We start from the raw sequence: 15,579 nt of genomic DNA, 5'->3' as shown, positions 1-15,579 counted from the left end.
TTGACAATAACCAAACATCCATAGAACTTATTTTCAAAAAAAGTTTATTGGGTCATAAGTTTAGCTGAACAGTTTGTAACACTTTAAATTATTCTTTTTGACAATAACCAAACATCTATAGAACTTTAAATTTAGTCATAAGTTTTTAAAAATTATTACTAATTTTATGGATAAAATTAAAGATATGATCTACTACTATTTTTTTTAAAGTAAATTTCAACTCAAAAACTTATTTTTCGTTATATATTTTTTATTAATATTTTTAATTTTTAATTTCTTCATATAATCCTAAGAGGGGCATTGCCTCCCCCTCTTCGGCCTAACGAGGTGAACAGAAGATAAAGGAGAGATATGAATTTTAGTTATTTTATTTTATTCAATCAGTAGTTTTGATCCAAATTTCAATTTTGGTTATATATTTTTTTTTATTCTAGTCAATTTGACCCCTAGACTTAAAGTATTCAATTAAGATATCATTAAAAAATGACTTAATTAATTAAAAATTTAAGAAATAAAAAAATATAGACAAAATTAAATATTGGATCAAAATTACAATTTTTAAAAAATAGGATGATAAAATATTTCTGTTCTAAAATATGAGAATTAAAATTATAAATTTGATAAAATAAAGGACAAAAATGTATTTAAATCTAAAAACAAATAATAAAGGAAAAAAATAGAGATAAATGGAAAATGTGATGGAAAAGAAAGAGAGAAATAGAAAGAAAATAATATAAAAATAAGATGAAATAAAAAAAAAAGTATATTATGTAAAAAAAAAGCATATATTTATATTTAAAAAAAAAACTAAATTAACAATATATTTTTTTAAAAAAAAATATTTGATATTGATCTAGCTTTCTAATTTTTTATGATATTAAATAATCTCTCTAATTCTGTCAAAATATAAAATCTCTCTAATATTAAATTATATAAAAGTATTTTTTATCTTTATAAAATAATTATTTGAGATACCGTAAAAGTTGAATGATAAAATAGATATTAAGTAAATATTTAAGAATAGTTATAGTAAATAAAAGACTAAATTTACTATTATATACTTACAGTGATTATAAAATTATCAAAGATATTTTAACTTAATTAATTTAGTTTAAATTTCGTTTATTGTCCACGTAAATATATTTAAATTGTACAAAATAAATATCAACCAATTAAAAGTGATTTTAAATGTAACTTTTGAAACAAATATTATAAAAGTTAATAATACTGCATCATAAGATAGTTTATAATTAAATGGTATTTTAAAAATGTGTGTTATAAATATATTTTAATCGATAGTTTATATATGCTTTCTTCCCTACAATTAATGTATAAATTATCATTCCCTCTAATTCATTTAAATTTTGAGGGAATCAAAATTAAGCAACAAAGAATTTAATTAATTATTTCTCGTTGTGAAAAAAAGTTAGTGTACTTTTTACATAATCAATTAATTAAAAATGATAGATTTGTATTTAGATGCTCTTGCTCAAGATCCATTCTAACATTTTATGGACTCATGACAAAATAATAGACAAATGCACATATGATAAAATATATTTCATAAGAAAATAGACACTCAATTTCAGTAAAAATAATATATTTTATGAGAAAATAAGTTATGCACTAATAATATAAATTTATCATATATAATAAATTTATTGATTTTTATAATAATTATCTTAAAAGTCATATAAAAAAGATATGATTGAATGATAATATAAAATTATTTTATAATATTAATGTATGACCATTAAACTTATATTTCATTACATACAAAATATTTTCTCTACTCATAAATACATGTAAATATAAAATATTACATGCAAATAAACATTTACTTTTTTTTAGAAATTGAAATTTTGTTAGCTTTAATGCCTGAAAAAAATCAAAATTTAAAAATTAAATGCATTTTAAAAAAGCCAACAAAATTAAAGGTGTTTTTGTAGAAGTTATCGTTAAAAGACAATGATTTTTTTTCTTCTCACGCTATAAAATATATTTCTTTTTTTTGGTTTGCTTTAGTCATTTGAGCCTCTCGTTTGCATCGAAAGATAATTTTAAAACGGCCTTGCTTGTGCTAAAAAAGTAAGGCAATGAGAACTTTTTGTTGTAAGACAAAATTCATTATTGATACAAATCTATAAACTATTTTCTAATAATGATAAATTTATTAATTTTAACAAGAATTGTATTAAAAGTTGTGTTAATAATAATTTTTAATTGATTGATTATTAGTTAGTTGAATTATCCTATAGGATAACTTTTTCATTATTGATACAAATCTATAAACTATTCTCTTAAAAAAAAATATTTCTTTACATTTCCTTTTATTTTTAATTTTTCTGGAACGGATAGAAGTGGGAATAGAGAAGAGACAGTAGAAGGGAATGAAATAGGAGAGCGGGAAAGACATGGGAGACTGGAGAGAGCAATTGGAAGCGAAGGCAATGAGTTCCAAAGACAGTTGCAGAAGCGAGCTTCGCATTGCCATTCGCCAACTCGGCGATCGATGCCTCTACTCTGCTTCTAAATGGTACACACAACACAAAAACTCTAATTCGAAAAATTTGGGGTTTTCAACCTGAGCTTTAAGTTTTGACTTTGAAGTTGCCCTTTGCTTTTCTGTGCCATTTCCGCAAATGGGTAGTTTGATTCTGACACGAAAATGTGGTTTCAGGGCAGCAGAACAGTTGGTGGGTATTGAGGCAGACAATGCTAAGTTCACTCCTTCGAATACGAGGTTCCATCGTGGGAGTTCAAGCATTCGCCGCAAGTACAGGACACACGAGACCGCGGTTACCCCGGTCGTGGGTGTTTCCTATGATGCCACACCTGTGTTGGAGGAGGATGAACTTGTAGATGGTGATTTTTACCTTCTGGCAAAGTCCTATTTCGATTGCCGTGAGTATAAGAGAGCTGCTCATGTTCTTCGCGATCAAATGGGAAGGAAATCGGTGTTCTTGCGCTGTTATGCTCTCTATCTGGTCAGTAGTTTAATGTTTCCTGCTTTGTATTGAATGTGCACTTTCATTAGTGGGATTTTGCGTGTTAATGGTAGTGGAACTTGGACTTTTGAGTTTGGATGCATTCTTGAGTTGAATGTTCTTTTCCCCCATCATTTGTATTAATGTGGTATTATGGAGAATTTGATTGTTCATTCACTTGGGTGTATCTGTGTCTTACGAGTCACCATTGATGATTATCTTTTAATTAGGGCAATTACTTGTCTATGGAGAGACAGAGATAGAGCAATATATGTTACTGCCTTACTTGTCACTTTTTACTTTAGTGCAACAGCAAAAAAAAAACATTTTAAATTGCTACATGTTAATATTTTCCGATACTTTTTTTAATTTCTATAGGCTGGAGAAAAGCGAAAAGACGAAGAGACGATAGAACTTGAGGGGCCTTTGGGTAAGAGTGATGCTATCAATCATGAATTGGTTTCTTTGGAGAGAGAGTTGTCAACACTTCACAAGAATGGCCAAGCCGATCCTTTTTGTTTGTATTTATATGGTCTTGTGCTCAAACAGAAAGGCAATGAGAGCCTTGCACGTGTTGTTCTTGTAGAATCTGTGAATAGCTACCCTTGGAACTGGAATGCCTGGACGGAGCTGCAATCCTTGTGCAAAAAAGTTGATACCTTGAATAGTCTTAATCTCAATAGTCATTGGATGAAGGACTTTTTCCTTGCCAGTGTTTACCAAGAATTAAGGATGTATAATGACTCTCTGTCCAAGTATGAATATCTACTAGGAACCTTTGGTTATAGTAATTACATACAGGCACAAATTGCCAAAGCCCAGTACAGTTTGAGGGAATTTGATCAAGTTGAAGCAATATTTGAAGAACTGTTGAAGAATGATCCTTATAGAGTGGAAGACATGGACATGTATTCCAATGTGCTATATGCTAAGGAATGTTCTGCTAGTTTGAGTTATCTTGCCCATAGAGTATTCATGACTGATAAATACAAACCTGAGTCTTGTTGTATTATTGGGAATTATTACAGTTTAAAGGGGCAGCATGAGAAGTCAGTTGTGTATTTCAGGAGAGCCCTTAAATTGGACAAAAATTATTTAACTGCTTGGACACTCATGGGTCATGAGTTTGTTGAGATGAAAAACACTCCTGCTGCTGTGGATGCCTATCGTCGAGCTGTAGATATAGATTCGTGTGATTACCGTGCTTGGTATGGACTTGGACAGGCCTATGAGATGATGGGCATGCCTTTTTATGCACTTCATTACTTCAAAAAATCTGTATTATTGCAGCAAAATGATTCTCGGCTGTGGATTGCAATGGCTCAGTGTTATGAAACTGATCAACTTCGCATGCTTGATGATGCAATAAAGTGTTACAAAAGGGCAGTAAATTGTAATGACAGAGAAGCAATTGCTCTGCATCAGCTAGCAAAGCTGCACTCGGAGCTAGGGCACACTGAAGAGGCTGCATTTTACTACAAAAAGGATTTAGAGAGGATGGAATCTGAAGATAGAGAAGAACCTACAATGATTGAGGCTTTGCTCTATCTTGCAAAATATTACAGAGAACAGCAAAAATTTGAAGAAGCGGATGTTTACTGTACACGTCTTGTGGACTATACTGGCCCGGTGAGTCTAAATATTCAACTCAACTTTCAGTTTGAAACAACATGGTTCTCCAAATCATTTAATCATTTAAATTATTCTTACAGGAGAGAGAAACAGCAAAAAGTTTACTTAGAGGAATGCAATTAACACAATCAAGTTTCCCTTCCATGGATGTTGAGCACTTTCCTCCCTAATTTCTCTTGATGGAGATTGGTGTTCTATGCCGCATTTATCAGTTTTGGTAATAACTTTTTATTATTATTTATTTGTTTATGTATAAAGCTTAAAACTATCTGGATTAGGATCATTAAGTTTGTTTTATTAACTACTTTAAATTCAGTATTTTTTGCGGCTGCTGGCTGATTCTTGATCCGCTACACTGCTATATGCCACTCTGTGCTACTATATGCCATTGATTACTTTGTTCTTAGGAGAAGGTCCTTAACCTATGTGAGATGTGATTAATAAGCCTAAAGCAGGGGGATTTGTTTAGCATGTACACAGGGAGGGTTATGAACTGCTCTGTGTTGTCTGCAATTATTTGATTCAATCCATGTGCTGTTTCCTGATTTCTAAGTTGGCTCTGTTGGGAGGCATTATTTGATAGACCCCCATTTTTGTGGTTGCTGTTGCAGTTAATTGTGGACCTTAATATTGCGCAAAATTGTGGATAAATGTGGTAGATACAGCTGCAATTGCAGTTGGGATGCAGTTACGGAATCCCCAGAAACCTTGATCTTGCTGTTATTATTGCAGATTTGTGGTTGTGGATCACAGTTTAAACACAAAGGGAAACCTAATAAACATGTGTGAACTGTGAAATAGAAGGGGTGAGAGAGGTGGCAAAGGGAAATTACCTGAGAGGGTTATGGAAAATGAACCAGCAGTTGTTAGTAACCATTAGGATGCAACTTCATTCATGGTGTACTATTTGGTACTAACATTGATCCCACATTGTACATGATTTGAGATTCAACTTTCCTTCGAATTATTTGTGTAGGATTTGTATATTTGTGTGTTTGTGTGTGTGTGTGTATATATATATATATATATATATATATATATAGATATTGTCTTTAATTCCTTTATTTCAGCATGATCACTTTAAACCTACATCTGTAACCAACAAGATTGGGCTTTGATTGGAATAGAAGACCAGTTTATCTTAAGAGGTTAAATAACTTATTAAGTTGAATTAAGTAGTCAGGTTTGTTTGAGGTGATTTACTTCCTTTGGTGAAAGTCCTAACAATCTAGTTGCTTTAATTATGTATCAGATGATGGGGCAGATCGATAAAGAGAGACTGGCAGAATACCTAGGGGAGCTACAGCGGAAGGAGGATACCCATGACCGCTTTGTTTCCCTCTAAGAGGAGAGACTTTAGCCAGAAAACCTTAGAACAAATCGACACCAGGGTTCACAAGGAGCAAAGGAAATGGATAATTTGCACATCTCGAATTATTATGAATATATTTCTTTAAGTTCACTATGAACTGGTTGCTGTTTTGTCCATGTTTGATCCCTTTTTTATCACTTGATGCGTGTTTATTTAAGCAATGAGTGTCCATGGTTCTGTCCAGACAATACTACACTATTGATTGATTAAACCAAATTTTTCACAGATGAGATTTAGTATTCTCTTTGAAATGTAGTAACATTTTCCAGACTAGTAGATGCTTTTGGCCTAAACTATTTGTATTTGAGGATCAAGCTCTTTGTCTCGTGTGATATGAAATTAAGAGAGTATAACTGTTGCACTTACATCGACCAGAGATAGAAAAGACCAATTCACATTGCACCTCCTGCATATAATTATTTCGCCAACTCTATTGGTTGATTGGTTACATTTTCCACTCAATTGTATGGTTGTAGCCTTTGTACCGTTGCCATTTTGACTGGCAAATTATCAATTTGGAGAGACGTGATATTTTGATGTGGGATGGGATGTGGTATTTTTTACGGGTTTTATTGTTATTAATCTTTAAAAGTGATTTTAAGTAATTAAAAAAATAGTAGGAAAAATTAATTACTACCTTAGAAATATTAATATAATAGTATAACAAGTATTTTTAAATGAAAGAAATTAATTGCTTAAGACTACTCTAAAGCTGATGTTAACAAAAGCATTTTTGTTACCATAATCCGGTTCTTGTGGCCAATGATTCTTCTTTTAAGTTTTGCATTTTGCCGCAGGATGTTTTAAAGGTTATAATACACTAACATTCTTTCTCACCAAGCACCTTGTTAATTCTTATAACCTTTTATTTTCCTATCTATCACATCATATAATCCATTATTCTCATAATAGATATCAAATAAATTTTAGTGTCCGCAGATGTTTTTTGTTTATAAAGTATAGAAGTAGTAGATACACTCGCAGCAGGGATACCTGGTCAGGTTGTTCTACACTGCATGTCACATAACCCAAGATTTGACACTAATAATGCTGGGCATCGGAATTCAGTATATTGTTGATTAATAATTGTTAAATGGAACGAGAGAATATATGTCTCAGTTACATGTAAATGTCTATTGTAATTGATCTTCGACAATTCCATGAAAAACCAGATATTGAAGAGCTATGGAGTACTTTGCAGCTTTAATAGTAGTTGTGTGATCAGTTGGTGAATGACTCCTATCTTTGACTATAAATGATCCAGGTACGTCCCCCTCTGCAACACCGGATACTATGACAATTAACAAATATCATTCAAGAAAAAACTTATTAATTAATTGATATGGGAGGTAGCTGAGGTAACCTTTAATAGTAAAAGTGGTTTGTATCCATTTCTTATAGATGAAGTGAAACCTTGGGGAGTCTCTCTGGTGAGTATGAGTATCTGACAAGAGAACCCTTGCAAGACCCTTTTTGACTGCCACAGAATTTAGAAATGAAATGAAGCCAATTAATTACCATTCATTCACTTGTCGTCAAAGAAATCTCCGAAATCATCAATAAGAACAGCTGCAGGCAATGCATCATACAGGTGGAAGGCAGCAAAGTACTTGCGAATGTCTTGATCATCATTCACGTACCTGAAAACAAAGAGTGAACAAATTTGTAGTGAATGATACAGTGAGTAGAAGGGTTATTATGTTAAGGGAGATACTTCATTTGTATACGGTGGAATACATGAGAAGAAGGATCAATACCCTGAAATTAAGAAAAAAGAAGGGAAAATGTAAGAGGGAGAGAGATACCTGAGAAAGAAAAGGGGGTTTGGAATCCAACCTAAGGCGGTAGCAAATGAAGATGACGTTGTTATTGGAGTGGAGTGCTACATTGAATACAAATTGGAAAAGAAGACAAGTCTTCCCACTGTAACGCAACATTTATTCATTAAGAATTGGAATGAAACAAGTAATGTCATATTCATAGAAAGAGAAAGAGAGAGAAGAAATACCAAGAAGGAGTAGATTGAAGCTGGTTACTGCTTCCCCTCCAGAAGAACATCTCCACCACGACGTCGTTTAGCTTCGGTCAAGGAGGACCGAGTGCTTCTACAAAAGATAAATATGTGGGCTCCCATATCGATATCAATCAAGCTTTTGTGATTAAAATAAATAAATACTAACTTGCAGCAACCCAAGTAGTAGCGTTTAAAAATATTGGGTATCATGAGAAAACATTGAAAATTTGAGCATTAATAGTTGTAGCAGTTGGATGGTAAATTCATGTATATAAACATGATTAATATGAAACTTTTTTACACAACTAATTTTTTCAAATTCCTCTTTTTTCTTCATAATCACATTTCTGTCTTTTTTACACGTTATCTAAAAGTTCAATTTCATCCATTTTTTTCTACTCACATTTCAAATCCTCAACTTTCACTTATTGGTGGCCCCGTTTAGTAAAAACATTTGGAGGTGTTAGATTAGAAGCATTGGATATTTATGAAGTGCTTAAGTTTTAAAAAAATGAATTATGTATAAAAGTATACCCACTTAAAAACTCCAAACAAAGATTCTAGAGATTTTGGAACATGGATCAATGTTCTATATCCACATCCCTTCCCTTCCATTCCATGTGTTGTGGAGCTTTATCTACATTGACATGGAATTTAAATACTCAAATCTCAATAATGACAGAGGTCGAGTTTGATGGATTGGGGAGTGACACACTTTTGTGATTATAATCTATCTGTTAAAAAGAAAAGGCTCGAACAAGTAGCAGAGAATAGAAATCTCAAGGTCGGAACTAGAAGTAGTGTTCCAGAAGAAGAAACACAGTTTATAATCTCACCTTTATTTTCTATTTTTTTTCCTTTTAATATTAGCTTAGCAGCACCACCGTTTTAATGAAATGATTGTAGTCTGTGCAAATCAAAACTTCAAACGGCAAATCCTGCAATCATGATTTTTTGTTAAATTTTAATTTTATAAAATAATAGTTTTTAACACTTCTTAACCAGTACGTGCACCGAGACACTGACAATGACATGACAAATGACTCTCTTCTTGGATATAAGCATAATATCAGACGACAGATATTGAAATTTGAAAACCAAGAAACACCTCGGACGGGTTCGGGTATCGACGAAACAAAATTATATCACCCGAATCCGTCCGAACAAACCGCTTCTATCCTGTTTTTAAGTTTATGGTATCCGATACCCGACCGAAATGGTTCGGTTTTCTTCGGATCAGCCCCACGTAGAAGTGTTATATATTGCTTCAGGCTAGAAATGATTTTTCATGTCCCCACTGCATTTCCAAACACACGGATAGTAATTTCTGCGTAAATACAGAATTGGACATGAACAAAATAGAGAAACACACGCAAACCACTAAGACCGGATGAGATTAAAGATTGGTAGAATGAAATAAAATAGAATAAAAGTAAATTGAAAAAAATATATATAAATCATTACTTCTTTTACTGTGGTGGAGTATTCAAGTAGCCAGGACTTGCTTCTTCATGAGGCTAACTTTGAATCTGATTTGCCAGGAACATGTATGGCTTGGGAGAAAAAGGTAGTGGAACAATGTTTTTACTTATCGGATATTGTCCAGGAGTGTAAGGCCCAGCTAGGAAGGTCAGGAAACAGAGTAGCTGACAGCCTAGCCTATTTAGCTTTTGATGTTCCCCAAGGTGTTTGAATAGAGGAGTGCTTCTCGTTGTAGAGTGTGTAGACTATGAAAAGAGGACTTGGTCAGCCTCAGTTTCTGTTTAATAAATCAATGGTCATTTACTTCCAAAAACAAAAGTGAAAGCAAAACACCCTCTTAATATTTCTTGGTTTTCCTTGAAATGTATTGGGCTCGTTCTCATCATTTGTGCCATAAGTAATCGACATAAGTTACACCCTTAATACAATTTAGGATAATTTTATTTTAACAGGGTATATAGCACCACAATTAGGACAAGTATATGCAACTTATGGAGGTGGAGTCAACAAATCGAGTCAACAGTGCAACATAATTGAGCCACAACATATCAATATCAAATCCTTGACATCCGACAAAGTTAGAGACTATTCAAGATCAGAACCGCTGAAAATGGATAAACCCTGATTGAACCTCCCTTATCTCAGGTGCTCCATTTAATGATAATGACCATCAGTATGTGACGCTGAATCTCATATTTGAACAGGTGATAAAACGCACATGCAGGTGAAAATGAATGATACTAGGAAAAAGAGGTTGAAGTAATTAAGTACATTCAGCCTCACAACTATCTCTTCCCACTGGGCTCCAAATTTAACTCCTGAAGATTCAGCAAGAGATCATTTGAATTCAAGTAAACCTTGTTGGCAGAATTTGAAATCGTCTGAGCGATTTCCCTTGCAGCTTCAATTTTCCTTAAGGTGATAAACGCAGGATTATTGGCAATAGCTTGACCAATCAACTGGGCACTCTTAGCTTCACCCTGTTTGTTAAAAAGAAGGGAAGGAATAGGTTATATACATAAACAATAGAGTTGTAAAAACAGCCCTCTGTATTCTTTTGTAGATAAAAGTACTATGGATCATATTGAAAGGAATTACTTCTAAGAAGGAAATTTCATGATGGCCAATCCATGCATAACCAGTCTCACCAGAGAGGGCCATTCAAGAGGGGAGGCGGGGGGACTGGGGGGAGGGTAGCAGAGAGTAGAAGAAAAACCATTATTATTTTTTGGTGTTGATGAAGTTCAAAACTAGTTATAAGTAACATTCGTGATATCAATTTTCTTTTTAATTTATTTGAATGGTTTGGTAGCAATTCAGAAATAATAAAAGTATGGTAGCCCATAGCCACTTGTAGAAATATTAAGAATCATCTTAAATGTAAAATGGGACAACTATTTTTACCTGAGCTCTAATAACAGCACTTTGTTTGTCTTGTTCAGCTTTTTCTACAACAAATTTAGCTCTCTCAGCTTCTTGAGCAGCAACCTGCTTGGCTTCAATAGCTGCTGTAAATTCCTTCCCAAACGTCAAACTTGTGATTGACACATCATCCAAAGCAATGTTAAATTGGGACGCCCTCTGAGTCAATATCTTCCTTATTTCTCGACTAACATTCTGTTAAACAGTATGCTCTAGAAACAATTAGTCCCACTTATACGGTTGTAATTTCACTTTTAGTACTCGTCCAAAAAGTGATTTTATTAGATTCCTAAGAATATGATACAAACTCCAAGTGAGAACTACAGAGTAATGAGCTGTACAAAAGATAGGGAAGAATCTGGTAAATATTTACCTCTCTCTGAGTAATGAGCTGGCTGGCATTATACTGTGCAACTACAGCTTTGAGAGTTTCGTGTATAATAGAAGGCAGGACCCTTTCATTATAATTCTCACCCAGGGTTCGATAAACTGTCGGTAACTGGTCAGGAACAGGGCGCGTAAGGACTCTGAGTCCAATTTTCACCTACACCAAACATAAATCCATAATAAATGGAAATTGTAGTACAAATTGTATGCTGTGTCAACAAAATATATGGAGATAAAAGAACAGAAAGAACTATCCATACAGCAATAAAGCAAGCACTGACTATCTTTACATGATCCTAATAAATTGGTATTAACTCTTCCATCATAAATCTATAATATCGTGGTCATAGATTGTAATAGTTCAAATACAATGGAACTAAGCAAAGTGCAAAACATGGAAGGGGAAAATGATTGAAATATATGAACAACCTAGAGCTGAGACTTTCAAACACAAATTAAGAAAATGAAAAAATGGTAAGGTATCCAATGAAAGCAATGAATAACACAAGACATAGCTCTTATTTAATTCAGCAGCTTTTATCAGAAGGAGTCATGATTTATATATAATCAGGCCATAGAACTATGCTTATACTAAAAATGAGCCAGTACAACAGCTGCAATGGATTAAAAGAAAAGGTGGAGAAAATTCAAGAATTGGGATGGAAAAGCCCTACCCTACTTTTTCCTTACCCCCATATTTTTTCTTTTAGGCAGGAAAGGGCAAGGTGAGGGACTGAGGGTAGGTAATCCAGCTTCAAAGCAAAAAGGCATGTTGCTATAACAAAATTGAATAGAAAAAGGATAATGAATAACCTGTTTGACTCCTTGCAGCCACAAATTCAAGCATACTGCAATATCAGGTCTTAAGAATAAGAAAAGAAATAGGACAAACAAAAAGTTTTACCATTTGGAGATCACGGCTCCCTGATGTACTCTCTACTAAATGAGGTCGTGCACGTACGTCGTAGATCACAGGCCTCTCGAACAAAGGAATCATAATATGTGTCCCTTCAGGATAAACCTTCATTCAAAAGGCATACTATATTGATATAATTGCAATAAGATTACTAGTCAATATAGGTCTCTAGCTGTGGGTTTGGGAAGTGATTCGTTTGGGAAAATAACCACTTTTTTTTCAAAAACATTTCCAAGACAAAAAATGATTATTTGTTCAAAATAAGTTAAAAAACACACACCAACTCTTTAACTGTCAAAATATGAAGACCTTAAGAGTACACAATTATAGACACCGTATGTTTATCTCGTGTTTAATATCAAGATTATTATTAGTCAACCATATGGCTGAAGCCCTTTTATACTATAAGTGTTAGCGTGTGACATGAAAACCTAAATACATAATATGACTAAATCACGGGGTTTCATCTCAACAAAAGTTTATGCTTTACTTTGGAGAAGAATTATCTTGTTTGCAAAAGATAAAAAGTCCTCATAGAAGCAAGGCTACTTAACTCAAGGAAAAAGCACGCCCAAGGACCAACTTAGCCAAATACTTCCATCCCTGACCCAAAAACAACATTAATTGAAACTTAATACAAATATTTAGCTAGATCAGTCCCAGGTTATATATTTTCCTTGAATTCAAATGACCCTGGAGGTGGAGATCATTACAAAATCCTTGGAAAGACAAGCAAGAGCTTCTAAGTTCATTACCAATGTTGACAATTGACACCATACCAAAACTTTGGAACAGAAGACTTTCATTTGAGTACAGACTTCAACTAAAGATGATGCAAAAAGAGTTGCAAGTTAAATTAAAGGAAATCATTCATTTAACAGTCATGGACAATGGAATAACCTTATCCTTGACACCGACAACACGATTGAAGACAATGGCTCGATGACCTCCCTCAACATTGTACAAGCTGTTTGCAGCCCCATAAACAACAAGCCCACCAATAATGCTAACTTTAAGCAAAGCAGCGACTCCGCCACCAGGAACCTTTGGGACATTCACATTGTTAAAATTCATCTGCCAGCCATTAATAAAGCTCCATTAAGCATCAAAGGGTATACTTACTAAACAATAGTACAGATTTAGCCAGCATGAAGCACACACAAGTAACAGACATAGTTACGGGTATAGAAATTGCACAACAATAAGATCATCGTAAATAAACGCGCAAGGATTTTCAAGTAGTTGTGTGAGGGAACCTAGTCTGAGTCTGTGACCCAAATGTTGGGTCCTTCCGCTGGCAAAAAAAGCTTCAAAAACCCTAAACTGTGCAAATAAACGAGAAAGAAAAACGTTGAATTACAGAGGAAACGATACTATGTAACGCGCACGCACCTTGGAGGCAATGTTTGGTGAGGTTTCTTCCAAGTGGCGAGTTGAAGTAATTGCTTACAGGGTTTTAGGGCTTAAGAGAAGGAGACAACTTCCCGTGTCTGTGGGCACGGTTTGACTTGTCTGGGTCGGGTACCCGAAAATTGCTCACTTTCTTCTATCCTTCTTTTCTTACAATGGATCATACCAGTAATCGTTTTTTTTAAGCAACTCTTCAATGGTTACATAAATTTTAGGCTGAGTAAGTAACTCTTTTAACTTAAGGAGGTGTCAGGCATAAATTTTTTCATACCGAAAATCATGATTCCTGTAATCATGTTTCTTCTAAATAAATAAAGCTTGTTTGATTGTATGTTCAAAATATATAAATTAGCTTCCCAGTAATCAAATAATTATGTGGTCTTTTTATCACTTATTTTAATGTAATAAGAATAACATAATATTTTATTGTAATAAAAAAAATAAACTAAAGAAAATAAAATTTCATCCCATGAATAAGTTTCTATGAGAAAATGTTTATAAAAAACATTCTTGAAAAAATATCATGAGGTATGTTAATTTTTAAAATGAAAACCCAAGGGAGAAATTAAGATTCTCAATCTAACTCTCTCTCGTAGAAACTTAGTTCAAGATAAAGTAAAATAAAAGTCAATTTTTTTGAATTTTGTCATGATATAGATGTACACTATCAATAAAATCTAATACAATTGATAAATAATTGAGTTTTTAGAGCATGTTCACAATGATTTTATTCTTTGAATATGTATATAAAGAAAATTTTGTTAAAAAAGATAAAATCCATTACGTAATTTTTAATTTTTAAGTCTCAAAAGAAATTGATTTCCAACAATTCATTGAAAAATATCATTGGTGCAAATCATAAAAGATATAGATGTGACCAATAAATTGATTTGTTCAGCTTGGTCTTGTCCAAATATAGTATGAAATTAGGTCAGATTAAAATATATTTTAGACTACAAATTAATGGGTTAATATTTGATCCAACTATAAAATTAAAAGATTTTTAATATATAAAATCCAAAAATATATAAATTAAAATATCTAGTTGGTTGAGCTAAATAGGTATAGTTTTTGTGAACCTGGTTTTAAAGAATCTAACTTTTGTCTCCAATTTAGCAGTTTAGTCTTAGGTGCACTTGTTTTAACTTTAAAAAAAATTGTGAAAAAAACATTTTTTTTCAAAAAAGATTTATTTCTTAAAAAATAACAAAATTGTAAAAAAAGGATAAAAAAATTCAAATAAAAAAAACATAAAGCTATTTATTTTATTATAAAAAAACACATTTTTTGAGAAAAATTTGAAACAGACGAAAGCTTGACTATGAGTTGTTGGGGTGACCCATCTGACTAAATTCAAATTGTCAACTCTATATATTAATCAATTGAGAATGAAAGAGATATATTAAGATCTGCAATTTATTTCTAAAATTTATTTCAGTTAATTATTATATATATATATATATAAAGTCAAGTTCATTCATTTTTAAGAACTTTTTTTCTTTAAATGTGTTTAGTTTAACTTTTCCTTTTAAAAATGACTAAAACAGGTAAAAAAAAAAATGACCTAAATGCTCAATTCAATTTTAAAAAAAACACTTAACATAATTTATTTTATGGAAAAATATATCGAATAGTCTTTGAAATATACAATTGTAATTATTTTATATATGTTCTAGTTAGTACTTTTGGGTATTAATTTGGATTAATTTTTTTCAAAAACTAATTTGACACATTTTTAATTTGCACTTTTAGTTCTCTTACTTTTATCATTTTACAAATTCCTCTATTTTTTGTGAATTTGATTTTTTTACTATTTCTTATATAATTTTTGTTCATGGATTAATTTGATTTACAATAGTTAATAAGAATCTTGATGTAGCACTCTATCAAGCTATCAAGTCAAGCATTCATAATGAAGTGATATTTTATTGTACTCTCATGTCAAGACTCATATTAG

General features: G+C 32.4%; 2 protein-coding genes across 7 annotated transcripts; one reads left to right on the top strand and one right to left on the bottom strand.

The window, feature by feature from the left end:
• The first annotated feature begins 2,328 nt into the window (after positions 1–2,328).
• Positions 2,329–6,216, top strand: LOC100783872 (anaphase-promoting complex subunit 8). Of its 2 annotated transcripts, none has more exons than XM_006591949.4 (5): positions 2,329–2,536; positions 2,681–2,987; positions 3,366–4,616; positions 4,700–4,836; positions 5,872–6,216. In XM_006591949.4, exons 1-4 carry the CDS (start codon positions 2,415–2,417, stop codon positions 4,787–4,789), a joined length of 1,770 nt encoding a protein of 589 aa, XP_006592012.1. In that variant the 5' UTR covers positions 2,329–2,414; the 3' UTR covers positions 4,790–4,836; positions 5,872–6,216. The 2 variants fall into 2 exon arrangements, with proteins under 2 accessions (XP_006592012.1, XP_040863255.1); XM_041007321.1 differs by lacking the exon at positions 5,872–6,216 and adding an exon at positions 5,231–5,829 and having other exon boundaries at positions 2,341–2,536.
• An 826-nt stretch (positions 6,217–7,042) lies between these two features.
• On the bottom strand, positions 7,043–13,831 carry LOC100804529 (prohibitin-2, mitochondrial). Of its 5 annotated transcripts, none has more exons than XM_041007322.1 (10): positions 13,605–13,831; positions 13,113–13,286; positions 12,201–12,317; positions 11,283–11,453; positions 10,892–11,104; positions 8,000–10,467; positions 7,797–7,914; positions 7,581–7,631; positions 7,355–7,468; positions 7,043–7,267 (listed from the first exon to the last, which is right to left on the bottom strand). In XM_041007322.1, the coding sequence occupies exons 2-6, from the start codon at positions 13,284–13,286 to the stop codon at positions 10,273–10,275; spliced, it is 870 nt and encodes a 289-aa protein (XP_040863256.1). In that variant the 5' UTR covers positions 13,605–13,831; the 3' UTR covers positions 7,043–7,267; positions 7,355–7,468; positions 7,581–7,631; positions 7,797–7,914; positions 8,000–10,272. The 5 variants fall into 5 exon arrangements, with proteins under 5 accessions (XP_040863256.1, XP_040863257.1, XP_006592010.1 ...); XM_041007323.1 differs by having other exon boundaries at positions 7,355–7,631; positions 8,000–8,096; positions 8,842–10,467; XM_006591947.4 differs by having other exon boundaries at positions 7,355–7,631.
• Between the last annotated feature and the right edge of the window lie 1,748 nt (positions 13,832–15,579).

The sequence above is a fragment of the Glycine max genome, chromosome 12 (genome assembly GCF_000004515.6).
Source record: "Glycine max cultivar Williams 82 chromosome 12, Glycine_max_v4.0, whole genome shotgun sequence".
Taxonomy (NCBI): domain Eukaryota; kingdom Viridiplantae; phylum Streptophyta; class Magnoliopsida; order Fabales; family Fabaceae; genus Glycine; species Glycine max.
This window is presented reverse-complemented; position numbering and strand designations above follow the sequence as displayed.

Bases quoted from the DNA above. Each gene is read 5' to 3' on its own strand.
- LOC100783872 (XM_006591949.4), top strand. From the start codon at position 2,415: ATGGGAGACTGGAGAGAGCAATTGGAAGCGAAGGCAATGAGTTCCAAA. The intron at 2,988-3,365 runs GTCAGTAGTTTA...TAATTTCTATAG, and splicing joins GCTGTTATGCTCTCTATCTG to GCTGGAGAAAAGCGAAAAGA. The intron at 4,617-4,699 runs GTGAGTCTAAAT...TTATTCTTACAG, and splicing joins TTGTGGACTATACTGGCCCG to GAGAGAGAAACAGCAAAAAG.
- LOC100804529 (XM_006591947.4), bottom strand. From the start codon at position 13,286: ATGAATTTTAACAATGTGAATGTCCCAAAGGTTCCTGGTGGCGGAGTC. The intron at 11,454-12,200 runs GTAAAACTTTTT...TGTTTGGTGTAG, and splicing joins GGAGCCGTGATCTCCAAATG to GTGAAAATTGGACTCAGAGT. The intron at 11,105-11,282 runs GTAAATATTTAC...ACTGTTTAACAG, and splicing joins AGCTCATTACTCAGAGAGAG to AATGTTAGTCGAGAAATAAG.